General features: G+C 51.3%; 1 protein-coding gene across 1 annotated transcript in view; it reads left to right on the top strand.

Moving 5' to 3' along the window:
• Window positions 1–17,530, top strand: part of Eps15l1 (epidermal growth factor receptor pathway substrate 15 like 1) — a 67,024-nt gene that overhangs the window by 24,319 nt on the left and 25,175 nt on the right. Inside the window, 9 exon segments of the mRNA XM_059244480.1 lie at window positions 401–473; window positions 1,011–1,172; window positions 1,629–1,826; window positions 3,296–3,460; window positions 8,915–9,038; window positions 9,843–9,893; window positions 11,126–11,262; window positions 14,185–14,245; window positions 14,941–15,023. Coding sequence (XP_059100463.1) covers window positions 401–473; window positions 1,011–1,172; window positions 1,629–1,826; window positions 3,296–3,460; window positions 8,915–9,038; window positions 9,843–9,893; window positions 11,126–11,262; window positions 14,185–14,245; window positions 14,941–15,023 — 1,054 coding nt within the window.

The raw sequence follows: 17,530 nt of genomic DNA, 5'->3' as shown, positions 1-17,530 counted from the left end.
CCATTTTCCTTTTTGGCCATCAGCTGGAGAAGATACTGCTCTCAGGCAGTGGGCACTGGGAGGGAGGCCTGTCATGTGCAGATTCCACTGCATCCTAGGGTGGGGGATTGTTGGTTAGTCCACGAGTGTTGCTGTAAAAAGTACCTGAGGCTAGGTGATGTATAAAGACAGGGGCTTCCTTCCCTCAGTTTTGGAAGCTGATCTATCTGGCCTCTGCTGAGGACATCAGGATACATGCTGTCACTGTGACATAGTATGGCAAGTCTGAGGGGTCAGGACACATGGAGGGTCACAGGGTCATTCTGTCGGAGTATAGGATCAGGCCTGAAGTCAGTCAGGGTGACAGCCCTGTACTGTGCAGTGTCACCTCTGTTTTTATGCATTGTCTTTAAACCTGCAGAGAGAAATTCTCACTGGAACAAGACATCAGAGAAAAGGAAGAGGCAATCAGACAGAAAACCAGCGAAGTACAGGTGTGGATACTGCATCCTGACTTGCACTTTTGGGGTTTTTTTTTGTTTGTTTGATTGATTTTTTTTCTCCATTTTTTCGAGACAGTCTCTCTGTATAGCCCTGGCTGTCCTGGAACTCCCTCTGTAGACCAAGCTAGCCTTGAACTCACAGAGATCCACCTGTCTCTGCCTCCCCTGTGTTGAGGTTAAAGGTGTGTGCCACCACCACCTGGCAGCTTGGGCCTGCTTCGTGCTGAGTGTAGGGACCATGGGAAACAGCCTTGGGATTGCAAAGTGTTTTTGTTTCCTTGGTGGCATTGGCAATGGAACCTGGGGTTTCACTCATGCTTGGTAGGCAATGAGGGTCAAAACCTGGTCTCACCTGTGCTTAGATGCCAGACAAGAATCCAGGACCTCATGCTTACTCTCGGCCAGCACGGTGATGGAGCCTGGCCCCACACAGTTCCTACTGCAGAGCCACAGCCCAGCCCAGAGTCTGTTTTTAATCTCTCCTTGTTCAGGGCCAGTTACCAGTCAGCATCCATCCATTTCCCATAGGAACTACAAAATGACCTAGACAGGGAAACCAGCAGTCTGCAGGAGCTTGAGGCTCAGAAGCAGGACGCCCAGGACCGCCTGGATGAGATGGACCAGCAGAAGGCCAAGTTGAGGGACATGCTGAGTGACGTGCGGCAGAAATGCCAGGATGAGACCCAGATGGTGAGTCCCACGGTGTGGAAGATGTCCCCTGACCAATGCTCTCACTGAAACGTGAGCTGGAAAACTCCAGGCATTTGAGACCTGACCTATGAATGATCTCTCTGTTCCTAGAGATGAAGTTGCAGAATTGCATGGCTTCAGTACCCATGGCCTGGGCACCCTGCTGTGGTCTGTGTCCCACAGCAGGGAACAGGGCTCCAGGTGCCTCTCTGCTTTTACCTCTTTTAAAAACTGTTTATTATACTTATTCATGTTTGTAAGAGGTTATGCGTGTGCATGTAGAGGTCAGGATAGCTGTGGGACTTGGTCCTCTCCTTCCACTCTGTGCTCCCGGATCTTCAGGCTTGGCAGCCAGCACCTTTACCTGCTAACCGTCTCCCCAGCTTCACACAGTGAGAAAGTTTGGTGTCTGTCTTTCTGTGCTCTGACTTGTGAGTCCTTTGGCTGTCATTTCAGATCTCATCATTGAAAACCCAGATCCAGTCTCAGGAGTCAGACTTGAAGTCCCAGGAGGATGACCTCAACCGGGCCAAGTCAGAGCTGAATCGGTTGCAGCAGGAGGAGACACAGCTGGAGCAGAGTATCCAGGCTGGGCGTGCCCAGCTGGAGACCATCCTCAAGTCCCTCAAGTCCACGCAAGATGAAATCAACCAGGTACTTTCACGGGGCTGGCAGCGAGCTGAAGCTGGGCCCCCGTGCGGCTGCACTGTTACTGTGGCTTTTTTTGTCTCACTTGCTTGTGTGCTGGGGTCACTGGTGCTGAGGAGATTAGCTGTGGAGGGCTTTGTGCAGTGTGGCTCAGGGTGCCTAGTGCCCTGTCCATGAATGCTTGGCCTCTTCTGGCAGCTGGGAGAAAGCTCTGACCCTGCCCTATCCTGCATATGGTGGTCATTGGTCTTCGTGGTGGTCTCTGGGATGCAGGCCACAGAACAGGATGGTACAGGGCCTTGGTACATAGGAAAGAAAACCTGTGTCCTCTAGACTGAAAATGTCTGCTTGTCTGCAGGCTACAGGCTGACAGAACAATGTGGGTGCCTCCTTGTCTCAGTGCCTCCTTGTGTCTTATATATTGTATTTTATAAATGTTAATCCTGTAGGATTATTATCAGGCTTTTTCCTCCTGCCCTCAGAGTCTTACATGGAGATGGCCCAAGATGCATGTAGAGTTGCTGATAGAAGGATGATGGGACTAGACAGGTCTCACTCTGTAGCCCCTGCAGGTCTGGAATTCACTATGTAAACCAGGCTATCCTTGAACTCTGTCCTTGAACAGACCCTGCCTCTGTCTCTTGAGTGCTGAGATTAAAGGTGTGCACCACCATAGCCACCATCATTTTTGTTGTTGTTGTTCTTGATACAGAGTCTTATCATGTAGCTCAGGTCAGCCTTGAATTTGTGATCTGTTCTCCTGCCTCAGCCTTTGCAGGCCCTCTTCTGGTGTCTCCTCCTCTTCCTCTTCCCCTTGTCTTTCATTAACAGATGCTACACAGTGAGTGTCATTTTGACATTCCCATCTTGGCCTTCCCATCATTCACAGTATTTCTTTTTAAATTAGAGGAGACAGAAAACAATAACAACAGTAACCACAAAAAGCTGGGCATGGTGATGCACACCTTTAATCCCAGCTCTTGTGACACAGGCAGGTGGTTCTCTGTGAGTTGGAGGCCAGCCTGGTCTACATAGTGAGTTCCAGGACAACCAGAGCTGTGTAGAGAGACCCTGTCTCAACAAAACAAAACAATAGAGAAACAGAGGTTGGGTCCAGGCCAGCTGCATGCACCAAGCTGTCTCCTCTACGTGTGTCACCCTCCCTCTCCACGAGTTCTTTGTCTGGGAGTGAGGGAAACAAGCATGTAGTAAAACCCTGAGAAGGAACAGATTGCCAATCCAGATTCTGTCTAATTATAGTTGGTTGAGAATTGGTTTGAGGGAGCAAGTGCTCCTCTGGGGGCTAGGCTGCAGAGGTCTGGAGCAGTAGGGTGTCTTGGTATTCATGGATCAGGGCATCCTGTCTGGTGTACAGCCTGTGCAGGGCAGTCCTTCTGTGTGCACGATTCCCTGGGCAAGGCATCTTGCTGACTGTACCCCGTGCTCCTCTTATGTCTGTGGTGTTTGTCTTCCAGGCGAGAAGCAAGCTGTCACAGCTGCAGGAGAGCCGCCTAGAAGCTCACCGGAGCCTGGAACAGTACGACCAGGTGCCTGATGGGGTCTCGGGCACCAGCCTGCCTGACCTGGCCACCCTGAGTGAAGGCATCTTGCTGGCAGAGAGAGGCGGCTTTGGAGCCATGGTAAAGGTCGAGTAAGCGTCTCCTGGTCCTCGTGGGCTCTGCTGCACCTACAGATCTGCACACGGCACTGCCTCCCTCAGTGCATGGCACCCGTTGTTTTTGATGGCAATCTGCACAGGGCCCAGGGCTGGCGGTTGAGTTTATCCTGCTGTCTAAAAGCTGTGAGGCCCAAGTGTTCATTTCCTCAGAAGTGTTTCTATTGGGCCAGTCACACAAATGTGGAGGGCAAACCTAACCGAAGCCCATGTAGTCCCATACTGTGGAAGCTCCATACTCCACGGATGGCAGCCTTGGGGTGCACATGTGTTATTCAGGCCAAGTGATTCTGAAAGATGAAAAATCAGCTGGAGCTGGAGCTTGTAGTAAGCACTGAAGGCCCCAGGTCCCATCCTGCAGTGCACACTGAGAACACCACAGCTTGTCTGCTTTCCGGGTGCTGCGCAGTCAGCTGTTGGCCGGCCTCTCTGGGAGAACCTCAACACTGTGTGACCCTCTCTGCTTGTGAGCCATCAGCCTAGGCAGTGTGACCCTTCTCTCGGGTTGTCAGTGCCCCTTGTTGGAGTCATCAGCCCCCGTCCCGGGATGTCTCTGTGGTTGGGCCTGTAGTATCTGGGGTGCTATGCTACTCTTAACCACTTGGCCGCCTCATCTTCCAGGGCTCTGCCTTGCTCCAGCCCTGCTGCTGCTTCTTCTTGGTCCCTTCCCTCCTTGCCTTGTGCTTTAAACACAGCCACCTTCCCCTCTCTTCTCTGTGTTTCTTTCACATCCAAGAACTCACAGGGAAGACTACTTCCCCTGGACTACTTAGAAGGTGCTGTCTGTAACCCTGCCTGTCCCTCGTGTCTGCCCGCAGAGGTCCCGTTCACTCTTAGACGCACAAGCAGGTGGCTTCCTGCCCACCATGGGTATCTCAGGCTTCACTGTTCCATGGGATTCCCATGGAATTCCCTGCTTTGTGGCCTGTAGCTGGTGTGTGTTTCCATCTTGTGACTGTGCTCTCTATTCTATCTCACCATTGCTCCCCATGCAGCTGGGTTGTCCTGTGTCCTGGGCCAGGGGAAATCATGGCTTAAGCCTGCCCTTGTAGACTGCTTGGTTTGTTGTTCTCTCGTTCTCTCTCTCTCTCTCTCGTTCTCTCTCTCTCTCTCTCTCTCTCTCTCTCTCTCTCTCTCTCTCTCTCCTCTCTCTCTCTCTCTCTCTCTCTCTCTCTCTCTCTCTCTCTCTCTCTCTCTCTCTCTGTTTTGAGACAAGGTGTCACTGCAACCCAGGCTGGCCTGGAACTCCGGAGATTCCAGTTGTGGGGATTAAAGGAGTGTGCCCGGTTCTCTGGGCTTTTATCAGGCTCACATCCTGGGCTGCATCTTGGCAGTGGATGACAGTCAGGTAGCTGGTCGTTTCTGCTACCAGCTGAGCCTTTCGTACCTGGTCATTTTTGTCCATTGTTGAAGCAGGCAGAGTTTGTTTGCGTGGTGGACTGTCACGTGTACAGTGTAACTATCAGATACATTACCTAGAAGCTCAGGACTTGTGTCTGAAGGAACCCACATCTCTTTGTACAAATAGTTTTAAGATCATTTTTGGGGTTGTTTCCATTTCTTAATAAACACTTTGAAGCAAGGTCTTTGTTCAGTATTCCATCTGGGGACTGTCTGGAGCAGAGTGTGCTCCGTCAGTTCTCTTTGTGGGGTGCAGCTAGGCACTGTGCTTGTGGAGAACAGTGCAACCAGGGTGGCACATCTAGAACTTTCTGTAGGTGATTCTTGAGTCACAGAGCTAAATGTAAGTTCCCGTGGTGGAGACATAGGATTCTTAAGACCATGTTCACTTCTGTGTGTATACCCTTAATTACTTTTTTCTTTCACAGTGCTGTAGGTAGAGCCCAGGACCTCACATATGTTAGCACAGGTGGAACCCAGGGCCTCACACATGTTAGCACAGATGGAGCCCAGGGCCTCACACATGTTAGCACAGGAGGAGCCCAGGGCCTCACACATGTTAGCACAGGTGGAGCCCAGGGCCTCACACATGTTAGCACAGGAGGAGCCCAGGGCCTCACACATGTTAGCACAGGAGGAGCCCAGGGCCTCACACATGTTAGCACAGGTGGAGCCCAGGGCCTCACACATGTTAGCACAGGAGGAGCCCAGGGCCTCACACATGTTAGCACAGGAAGAGCCCAGGGTCTCCCTCACACATGTTAGCACAGGTGGAACCCAGGGCCTCACACATGTTAGCACAGGTGGAGCCCAGGGCCTCACACATGTTAGCACAGGTGGAGCCCAGGGCCTCACACATGTTAGCACAGGTGGAACCCAGGGCCTCACACATGCCAGCAAGTACTCACCACCGAGCCTTGCACCCAGCCCAAGGCCATGTTTATTTCTTGTGACTGATGGGAGCCTCTTCCTGGATACCCAGCCAGCCCACCCAGCAGAGAGAAAGCCGTGCACCATCCCATTTGTTACTTTGACTCATCAGGACAGGTTGGGTCCTTGGCCACTTGAGCCTTGGTAACATTCAGGGGCCAAGGTTATGGACTCCCAGCAAGGATTTATAAATGAGAGACGCTTAGCTGGTAACTTGAACTCAACTGAGGATGGGAATACTTGCATCAGTACAGTTAGCAGGAGCTGCAGCATTGGGCACCCACCCAACACACTTCGTTTTGTTGTGTTTTGTTGAGACAAGGTCTCACGGTATAGCCATGGCTGGCCCGGAACTCATTATGAAGACCAGGCTGACCTTGGGCTCACAGAGATCCATGTGCCCCTGCCTCTGAGTGATGAGATGAAAGGGATGCACCCCACACCCAGTCCCCAACATTCTGTAAAAGGCGAGGATGTCACAGAAACTTCTTGGGTGTCCTCTGTGACCTGGTCCGTACTCTGAAAGCAGGCAGAGCTTAGGGCTAGCTGCTGCCTTGCTTTTGAAGGTGTTTTCTGCAGCTGGGCACGTGACTCAGTAGTGGGGTCTTGCCCAGTGTGTGTGAGGCCCTGGGTCCCATCCTCCATGCTGCAAAACCTAGTAATTAAATGAAAGTAGTTACTGTGTTTTAGCTCTGTGAAGGTACTTATCACCCACCCTAATGTAGTTACATCACCAAGTGACCACGTGACTCGATGCTCTGAGAAGATGGCATCTACTAGTGGCATTGTAAATTCATTTATCCTCTTCTATGCACACAATGATAGAATGTGTCCTGCATTTGGAAGTGCCACAGGCCTGTTCTTGCCCTTATATTCTGTCTCCCAGAGTGACATGCCCTTCATTCTCCTGGCTGGTGGCTGGCCGTGTTCCCATTTGTGGGTGGGGAAAGGCCCTCTTTCCAGCTCTGTTTCTTCCTTACTGTTAATTTGAGCCAGTGCCTTGGCTGCAGTGCTGGGCTGCATACATGCTCAGTTAGTCTTTGCCGCTGAGCTGCACCCAGCTATGCTGTGGCCCCCTTTGGGGAGGGTGTCACAGTTGCACGAGGTGTACGATTCCTTCTGACATCACTGCATAGGTCCCGCCATGCCACCATGTGAGAACTGGTAGTGTAGTTCACAGGCACATTTGTGCCATTGAAACCCATTCACTCCTCGTCTTCCCTTCAGCAATTGTAAACAACAGATAGTCAGTACCTAGGCCTGTCCATAAATGACATGAGCTTCCTTTCTGAGACCAAGCTCCATCCCTCATCCCTTTGTCTCTTGAAACACAGCCCATTCCTCACCCAGGGCTAGTACAAGAGTCTTCTGCCCGGTTCAGGGCTTCCTTAGGTCATGACCTTCTGCCGGTGTCTCTCCGTCCTTGAACCCCAACAGCTGTGTGTCCTTCCTTTGCCCATGGTAGGGCAGAGAGGTAGGTCTGTCTTCTGCCTCAGTGCACGGGCTTCCTTCGGTCAGAATCTCCCATCGCATTTCTCTCCATCCTGAACCCCAGCAGCTGCACTGGGGTGTGTGCCTCTCAGGGCTGGCAGCACCCAGGTGTCTTCAGCAGATGCCACGCTGGCTGCATCTGTGCTTAACCTCCCTGAGCGCCAGGCCTGGCTTCTCTAGGAAGGCCTGTGCCCAGAAGCTCCAAAGGATCAGTCCCAGGTAAGAATATGGCCCACCACTTCTTCCCCCAAGTCAGTGACTGATGCTTCCTGTTTTATCTTTGTTTTTTTCATTTCCTGAAGGAAGCTTGCTGTGTGACCAGGCTGGTGAGGAACTCTTATCCTCCTGCTTCAGCCTCTCCCAGAGCCAGGGTGCTCCCTGTTCCTATCTAGTGGCTTCCTCTTAACCCAGTCCCTCTGGGCACCATTCTCCTATCCCAGGTGCAGGCAGCCTTGTTAGAATGCGTCCTTTTAGACCACTCATGTCATTTCTTCAAACCATTGTCTGCTTTCACAGATGTCCTAGCTTAGAATGACTGGGTCAGGGGAGGAATGACAGTCCCTTCACCCAGCTGCAGGTGTCTGAGAAACCATCTGCTGGTCATGGTAGCCCATGGCCATCTAACCCCAACAGTCAGGGAGGCAGAGGCCGGCTGATGTATGAGCCCAAGGCCAGCCTTGTCTACATAGTGAGTTCCAGGCCAGTCAGGGCTGCACAGCTAGACCCTGCCTCCCTAAAAAAAAAAGTATTCCAGTTAAACATCCCTGTTTCATGGAGGATTGTGTCTCTGTTAAGCAGAACAGATCCCTAATTCTCAACCCAACATTCTGCTTACAGGGGTCACCCTGCCCCACAGGCCATTTCCACTATGGACAAGCACTCTTAGAAAGTAAATGGTTTTTTTTGTTGTTGTTCTGCTGCTTTGAATACACTTTCCAGTTTCTAGAAATAAGCACCTTTTTATAAAAATGCAAAGTGCCCTGCATGCTTTAGCAGCTCCCACTGCACCAGTGTCACCCCAAGCCCCACTTCCCACTCAGGCAGAAACGGCCCACTTGTTTCTTGACATAGAACTTGTCGGGGTTGAGGGTCGATGGCACTGGCCCCATCATTCCACTTTCTGTCCCTGTGAATGTGGTGACTCCAGGGGCTTCGTATGAATGGGATCACACAGCATTTATCTCTCTGTCACAGACATCTTATTTCCACTTAGCTTCACATCCTCAAGTCTCCTCTTTTTACAGCAGAATTTTCATCCTCTTCAAGGCTGAGTATTATTCCACCATGTGGGTGGGTAGATTCCATCTATTTGTTCTTTCTCCTCAGTGGCTTTACTAGAGTTGTTTTAGATTTATTGAAACACTGCAAAGCTATGGTGCAGAGTTTCCATGAGTTCACACCTGGTCTCCATTGCTTCCTCAGCAAATAAATTCATGTCCAGCGTTGCTTTTAGCCAAAATCTCCACTTGTGTGACTCCTCTCAGGCATTCTGTTTTAGCTCACACTGCATCAAGTGCAGATCTGAGTTAAGCGTGAAATCCTGCACTTGGCTTAGATCAGAAGTAACTCAGTGCCTGTCCTTTCTTCACACTCCTAGGATGACCCTTTCAAAAACAAAGCCTTACTGTTTAGCAACAACTCACAAGAACTACATCCAGACCCCTTCCAGGCGGAGGACCCCTTCAAGTCCGATCCATTTAAAGGAGCTGACCCCTTCAAAGGTATGCCCCAGCCTGCGTGCCCATGAAAGGACTATTGTTTCTTTTCTTTTTGAAATACTTTCTTGTGAATGTATGGGTCTTTTGCTTGCATGTGTGTGCAGTGCTCCTAGATGGCACAAGAGGGCATCAGATACTCCAGAGCTGGAATTACAGATAGTTGTGAACTGCCATGTAGATGCTGGGACTTGAACCTGGGTCCTCCGTAGAAACAAGCGATGCTTTTAACTGCTAAGCCACTGCTCCAGCCCCTTAACTTTAAGGTTTTTATTTGTTTGTTTGTTTGTTTGTTTGTTTTTTGAGACAGGGTAGATGTTTGTGTAGCCTTGGCTGACCTGGAACTTGCTATGTAGACCAGGCTGGCCTGGAACTCACAAAGATCCTCCTGCCTCTGCCTCGCTTGTGCTGTGATTAAAGGTGTGCGCCACCATGCCTGGGGAACTTTCAGATTTTGATCTTAGGTCTAAGGGACGGATCCAGCAGCTTTGGCATTGTCATAGGTCATCATGACATGGCCAGGACAGCCACTGTGTCCCTGTGCTCTTACAGAGCAAGGTAGGAAATGCAGGGATCCAGAGTGGAGAAAGAAAAGTGCTTTCTCAAAGACTAGTTATTTCTGCAGCTGGCCAAGCATCTGGGCCAGCTTAATTAAGTGTTTTCCGGCCTGGGGCTCCCACTTTTTACCCATGACCCTCTGTGGCAGGGCCGGGGTGCAGAGGGACCACTTCTTCCTCTTGAGCCAGGCAGAAGGCCTGTCTCCCCGCTGTCCTCCCTCCACTCCCCTGACTGCTGCTCTCTCTGCTCCAGGTGACCCCTTCCAGAACGATCCCTTCGCAGAGCAGCAGACGGCAGTCACAGGTAAAGGCTGCCTTCCTTGTGTCCCTGACAGTGCTCAGAGTCTCTCCAGACCCAGTTCATTTGGGGACACGGTCACTTGTGCCATAGCTGCCTATGTTGGGTGTGTGATGTAAGTGTCACACATGGTGGGGTTTCCCACCACTCATGCCAGGGACAATGATGTCATAGCAAAAGACAGCCATCATGTGTCGTGTGTGACTTCTTTCTCCTGTGTTGGCATTGCCTAGTGTGCCCGAAAGCCTGAATTCCATCCCTAGCTACAGAAACAGAAAAGATTTGGAAACTTTGCACCCCAGCAGAAACCCGCATCTGTCACAGTAGCTCCCATCCTGTCCAGTGCCTGGCGCCACCAGTGTGCTTCCTGCCCCTGGTCCCACCAGTGTGCTTCCTGCCCCTGGCCCCACCAGTGTGCTTCCTGCCCCTGGCCCCACCAGTGTGCTTCCTGCCCCTGGTCCCACCAGTGTGCTTCCTGCCCCTGGCCCCACCAGTGTGCTTCCTGCCCCTGGCCCCACCAGTGTGCTTCCTGCCCCTGGTCCCACCAGTGTGCTTCCTGCCCCTGGCCCCACCAGTGTGCTTCCTGCCCCTGGCCCCACCAGTATGCTTCCTGCCCCTGGCCCTGGTCCCACCAGTGTGCTTCCTGACCCTGGCCCTGGTCCCACCAGTGTGCTTCCTGACCCTGGCACCACCCACATTGCTTATTAGTGTTAAATGCAGCTTTATTATGGAGCATGATGTACACATCACAAAATTCTCCTTTTAAAAAAGTTTTATGAACTGGGCATGGTGGCACACACCGTTAATCCCAGAATTCGGTGACTCAGTAGGCAGAAGCAGGTGGATCTCCTGAGTTCAAAGCCAGCCTACATAGCTGGTCTACATAGCAAGATCCCGTCTCAAGAAACTTTTATTTAACAGTTGTGTGTAGGTGTGCCATGTGTGGCGGTCAGGGCACTTGTAGGAGTCTGTTTTCTTCTTCCTCCATGTGGGTCAGGCTGTTAGGTTTGGCAGCAGGTGCCAGGAAAGCTTCTGACAGATGTTTAGAGGTTGAAGGACGGTCGACAGTCCATCACCCTGAGAGGTCCTGACTCCGGGGCAACTGACCAGTCACCACAATTTCTATCTCATCCTGAGTTTTTCTCTCCCTGGTGTCCACTCCTCACCTTATCTCCCTGGTGTCCACTCCTTACATCTCTCTAGTATCATTGCTCACCCGTTGTACCCTCTCTTTCTAGACCCATTTGGAGGGGACCCTTTCAAAGAAAGTGACCCATTCCACAGCTCAAACACTGATGACTTCTTCAAGAAGCAGACAAAGAAGGACCCGTTTACCTCAGACCCCTTCACAAAGAACCCTTCCTTACCTCCAAAGGTGAGTGGTCTCTGGGCCCACTTGAGCAGGTCTGGTCTGATGTGTGTTTGGATGGGTCCGTGGTGTCAGGAGGCTGGCTGGCTTGGCCAGGAGCTGGGATTACAAGCCTGGTCTCATTCCTGGTCAATGCTGTCATTGCCAGGCCCTGTCTTGTGAGCCAGCACACTACGGCGCCACGTCGGGGCCAGGGCATCTCCTCTAATAGCTCTTGTCCCTTCCTGTCCCTCTCCTCTGCTCCCAGCTCCACTCCGTCTCCCACAGCTACAGCAAAACACCACGAGAAGCTGGGCATGGTGCCTGCACCTGTTGTCCTGTCCGCTCGAGGGGAAGCTGGGGGAAGACTTGAGTCCAGGCCGTCCTGGACAACACAGCGAGGCCCCGCGCCACACACATAGAGCCCACACATTCCCTCCATCAGCCTGCCCTGCCGTCTTTTTTCTTTTAAATTACATTCTTATTTATTTTCTTTTTAGTTCTTTTTTAAAAATACACATTTTTTATTATGTGTGTATCTACATGAATTTATGTGTACCACATGTGTGCAGGTGCCCTGGGAGGCCAGAAGAAAATATCATATTCCCTAGAGCAGGAGTTCAGTCTGTTGTGGGTTACCTGACATGGATGTTGGGGACCAGACTGTACGAGAGCATCAAGAGCTCTTAACCACTGAAGAGTCCACAGCCACTATTTTGTATGTGTGTGTACACTTGTGAGTGCCACAGCACATGTTGATGTCTATTTCCACCAAGTAGGTTATTGGGAACAAACTCAGATTGTCAGCAAACACCTTTACTTAATAAACCATCTCGTTGGCTGTGCTCTGGGATCCATCTGGTGCAAATCACTGATGGCATCATTTGAGTTAGATAACTTAGAGGGTGTTAGCCTGTTTTCTGTTACTCTAACAAAATTCCTGAGGCTGGACACTTAATAAAGCAAAGAGGTTTATTTTGGTTCAGAGTTCTGGAGTAGTGTGGCCATTGGTTTTGTTGTGGGTGCAACATGGCAGAAGCCAGAGAAGGAAACCAGCCCTGCCCAGAAGGAGTGGTTTTCGTGCAAGTGAGGAACCAGAAGTCTGGGAGGCGCCAATCTTGCTTGCTTTTCCCTTCATGTAACTTTCAGAGGACCTAATCTGCCCCTGCCAGACCTGACATCATGATACAAGTGCAGAGTTCCACATCTGACCTCATGTGGTTTGGATATATATATAGCCAGGGTGCAAGTGCACTTAGAATGCTGTGCGAATTTCCCTTCAGGCTGTGTATAGAATATAAGAAACAAAATTCCAGGCCAGCCTGGTTTTTATAGCAAGTAGTAAGACACTGTGAGACTCTGTCTAAAAAAAAAAAAAAAAAAGCCAACAAACCGCAGGGTGGGTGGCGGTGCTGGGGTGCTGGGGTGCTGGGGTGCTGGGGTGGTGGCTCAGCAGTCAGGAGCATGCCTGTGCAAGCCCGAGGTGGACATGGAGACCCCAGCACCTGTGAAACAAGCTGCCTGAGATCTTAAACATCACAGCCTGCCCTGAGCTGGGTAGAGACAGGAGGATGGCTGGGGCCTGCTGGCCAGCCCAGCTCCAGGTTCAGTGAGAAACCCTGCCTCAAAGGAGTAAGGCAGAGGGCGATGAGATAGGAGGCCAGGTGCCTCTGGCCTTTGCATGCACACACTCACCCCACACACGTGCAAACAAACCTCACACACGAGAGAAACAAAGGAATTTTATGTTGAGACTGGGGTCCCATCCCCAATCTAGCTCATCATGCATGCATATTTCTACATGTTCTAGAATCCAGTTCCTTTGCCCAGCATGCTGGAGAGTGAAACACAACCTATAATTGCTTTTCTGTTGGGATTTTCCTTTTTAAAGATTTTAAGAAGTTTTTATTTTAGTTTTGTACGTGTTTTGCCTGCTTATCTGTCTGTATACCACGTGAGTACCTGGTGCCTGTGGAGTCCAGAAGAGGGCATCAGATCCCTGCACCTTGAGATACAGGTGGTTGAACCACCTTGTGGGTGCCGGGAACCAACTCTGGCCCACTGGAAAGGCAGCCAGTGCTTGTAACCACCGAGCCACCCCTCCAGCTCTGAATTTTTTGTTTGTTAGTGTATTTTTGTTTTTATGAGGCAGGTACTCTCTGTGTAGCCCTGGGACTCAGAAATCTGCCTGTCCGCACCTCCATGGTGCTGGCAGCATTTATCATTTTTGCTTTGATCCTTTTTATGTGGGTCTCTCTCCTCTGTTTCTCTTTTCTTTTGAGGCATAGTCTCTCAGCGTAGTCCCAACTGGCCTCAGAATTGCAGCAGTCCTCCTGCCTTGGCCTCCTGTGTGCTGGGAAGACAGGTGTGAATTTAAAAGAGTTAACTACTCTTTTTAATTTTTATTATTTATTTTTGGCTTTTTTTGAGGCAGGGTCTCTCTGTGTAGCCCTGGGTGTCCTTGCTCTGTAGACCAGGCTCACCTTGAACTAAGAGATCCGCCTGCCTCTGCCTCCCCAGTGCTAGGATTAAAGTTGTGCACCACCAAGCCCGTTGAGTTAAGTGCTCATACGATTGGCCAGGCATGTGTCATTTCTGACTCTCTTCCTTCCATTGAAAGACAAACTTCCCTCCCTTTATTGAGCCATGCCCTCAACCCCTCTCTAGGGGATTTTAGGCAGAGACTCCACTTCTACCAATCTTAATGCCCTCTGTGTCTGTGGCGTTAGTTCATTTCTCAGACCTTCAGTTCATGGTACTTTGTGGGGACTATAGCATTCATCAGTGTTACCTGCTGCAGGGCATCTGTTGAGGATTCCCCTGCACTACCCAGGTTTGTCTGAGTCACCCCACTCTCTGATGTGTGGTATTGTTAATGGCATTTGAACATGTTGGAAAGTACATTGAGTGGGTAGATGGCAGAATAAACTCTTCTCTTTCCTCCCTCAGCTCGACCCATTTGAGTCCAGTGATCCCTTCTCTTCCTCCAGCATCTCCTCGAAAGGATCAGGTGAGACTTGAAGCTCCCACCCTCCTGACCACATCACGCCTCAATAATGTCATCAGTCTCCACATTAGTGTAGCTCGGTGGAGCGTGATGCCTAAGTGGATGCCCTCATCTCACCCTCACAGGCCTGTCTGTCCCAGCAGAAGCTGGCGTCCGTCCTTCCAGACAATTTATCTGTTAACGCTGGTGCTGGGGGCCATTTGCTCATTGTCCTTAATGGGAATAGTCCACAGTTTCCCAAGCATGGTGGCACTCACCTCTGACCCCAGCACTAGGAAAAAGCCTAGAGGATCACTAGTTTCAAAACAGACTCAGGCATGGGAGTACACATCTTTAATAATCCTACCACTCAAGAGTCAGAGGCAGGGGGATCTCTGTGAGTTCCAGACCAGCCTGGGCTACAGAGTGAGACCTTATCTGAAAAGCTGGGGGTGAGGGAATCTCTCCCAGCTGATGGTCCACACGCACACAAACTGTGGTGTGTCCAGCCACCCTCTAATGGCTCATTCTCTCCATGTCACCTGTTTCTCCTGGACTGGTAGGACAGCAGGAACCAATCCCTCATTTGATCACTGTGAGCCATCTTCCCAGAGACATTCACAGCCCTGAGTCTCCTACTCCTGGATCCTAGGACTGCCCCTCGATGTTAGGCACATCTGCCCAGACCCTAACCCCAGCTGTGTTGGTGCCCCTTGCAGATCCCTTTGGAACCCTAGACCCCTTTGGAAGCGGCTCCTTCAGCAGTGCCGAGGGCTTTGCTGACTTCAGCCAGATGTCCAAGGTAAGGCCCTCTCAAGAAGTCCCAGCCACAGCCTGTGTCCACATGCGTCTTTTGTGGGTAGCCAGATGTAACTGCTGCCACATAGGTGTGTGCCTGCACTTGTCACACTCCTTGAGTATAACCTTACACAGCAGAGAGTGGATAGGGTCTGGAAAATACCCTGACCTGGGATAGGATAGGTCACCTTGTGTACACTCGAAGCTGCCATAGCCCAGGTCCCTCCTGGTGCCGTCAGCCTAGGCCCATCTTGCTCAGGTCTGATCAAACAAGGTTCAGATCTCAGGGCATGAAGTGGTGCCTCTGTGGCCAAGCACACTCAAGGTCAGGGAGTGGCCCAGGGCTGTACATTTGTCTGTCTGCCAAGGACCTAGGGAAGGAAGAGATAGACATGGTGGTCCCAGGAGGCCAGGGGGACAGACCTCAGGCTTGAGGTGTCTGGAGAAAGTGAACCACACAAATGCCTAGAGCCTCCAGGGACCAAACTCTTGAGGGTATTGAATGGTAAGGGCCAGCTCACAGCAAAGGTGAATGAATATGCATATGAAGACAGCTTGCACTACTCAAGGACAAAAGCTACACCCCTGTCCTAAACAGGGGCTCTGAAAAGCTTCCCTGACTGCTCTGGCTCCAGGATGCACTGTGGCTGATGTCACTCATCGAGGGGACATGTGGTTTGAGAGCCACATCTTGAGCTCAGCAAGTAGTCACCCCACAGTGCAGCAGCTCAAGGCCCAGGTGGGATGCATGTCTTCCTCCAGCACTTGGTAGGCTCAGGTGGGAGGACGGCTGTGACTTGGAGGCTAGCCTGGGCTACACATGGAGCTAGACCTGTCTGAGAAGAAAGCAGCAGGGCTCATCCTTATGAAGAACTTGCTAACCTGGAGTCATGGTCTTGGTGAGAGAGACTAAGTCACAGGTCCTTGCCCAGCACACCAGTGCATGTGTTTGAGTCGTCTTTGGTAATAAATAATGAATAAAAGAGTCAAGCCAGCTGTAGCAGCAAACCCTGGAGACTGAGGCAGGAAGATGGCCAGCTCCAGGCCAGCCTGGGCTATTCAGAGAACACTGCCTCAAGACAGTTAAGGAAAGTAGTGCTACAGGAGTGCTCTCTCTCTCAGCCACTGCCCTCCTGTCCTGGTGGCACCCTTGTCTATTCTGCCCTGTCCTCTCCTGGCAGGGCATCAGCTCTGTCCTTAGAGCCACTGGTGTGGTGTGCCTTGCAAACCTTTCTCATGGGGCACAGTTTCCCTAACAGAATTCACCCTTCTACTGGGGCCACCTGAAGGAGGCAGTAGGAGGCCATTCTGAGGGTGGAGGCATCCCTGGTATCCATAAAGGTGTATTGCATGATGCCCAGAGGATATCAAAATCCTCGCTGTCATCCCTCTTGTGACATAACTCAGTACCACAGACTGCACATCTGGGTGGCTTCGAGTGTCTCCCAGGATGTGCTGTGTCTGCATCTCCATTGTAGTCCCAAGGAAAGCTGTCTGTGTGCGCTCAGTGCTGATGCAGTGTTTTTCTATCTTCAGTGTGAGGTTGGTTGAATCCTCAGATGTGGAACCCCAGGAGATGGAGGCCAACCACAGGTGGTAGCCAGTGTCCAAGCATGGGGTCCCTGCCCTCCCCCACCACGCCCTCTTCACTAGTATCCCAGTATTATCCCGATAATTCTCAGGTGCCAAAGGCTGGCAGCAGTAACAACATGCAATGTGACATGCTGCTTCCAAAAAACACTTGGCATGCTGCAAGTTTTCAGCACAGTGACAGACGTACACAGCGGCACAGGGAGGCCTGGCTTTTAGCAGGAGGCCTGCAGTTGGCCCATTCAGGAGCCCTGTGCATGCAGCTCCAGGAGCACCAGTACTGTAGGCAGCCCTGGCATTGGAGAAGCAGAGACAGCATGAGTCCTTGGAACCTAGCTCCTGCTCTCAGGACATTTTGGCCACACGGGGGCGGCAGCTTACAAAGGCTGGTGATCAGAGCTGTCTGAAGCTATGGGCTCCTTTCTGAGGAGCCCCTCTCTAGGCTTGGAACCTGTTCCCTGCTCATTGTCAGCCCCATAGAAGGCCTGAGCAAGTGTACACGGTACCTGTAGTTGTAGGCTGCTGATGAGAAGAAAGTTTTCTCTGCTCACTGTGGCCACTGGCTGTTGCCCATGCTCATTCAACATGCCCTAATTAAGCTCAGTCACAGAAAGAGCCTGCAAACCAAAAATGTGGAAGTAGGAATGAAAAAGGAGTTTGTGGGGAGTGGGAAGGAGTGACAGGGCTACAGGAATACATCACACACATGTGAAAATGTTAGCTCTAAGTGTTCATTGAGAGACCGTGGCCATGCAGGTGGCTGAGGGCCAGGGCCTGGGCCTGGGCTGCTCTTCACTTCAGATGCTGGGATTCGAGGCTGGAATAGGTACTAGCTGCCACCCCTATTTAGTCCTTCCCTGTCTCTCTGCCCAGCTACCCTCTAGTTGCATAGCCCCCCCTTCTCCTGAGGAACCCCCAGAT

The sequence above is a fragment of the Peromyscus eremicus genome, chromosome 17 (assembly GCF_949786415.1).
Source record: "Peromyscus eremicus chromosome 17, PerEre_H2_v1, whole genome shotgun sequence".
Classification (NCBI taxonomy): Eukaryota; Metazoa; Chordata; class Mammalia; order Rodentia; family Cricetidae; genus Peromyscus; species Peromyscus eremicus.
The sequence above is the reverse complement of the archived record's forward strand: the minus strand, read 5'-3'. Positions and strand labels throughout refer to the sequence as shown.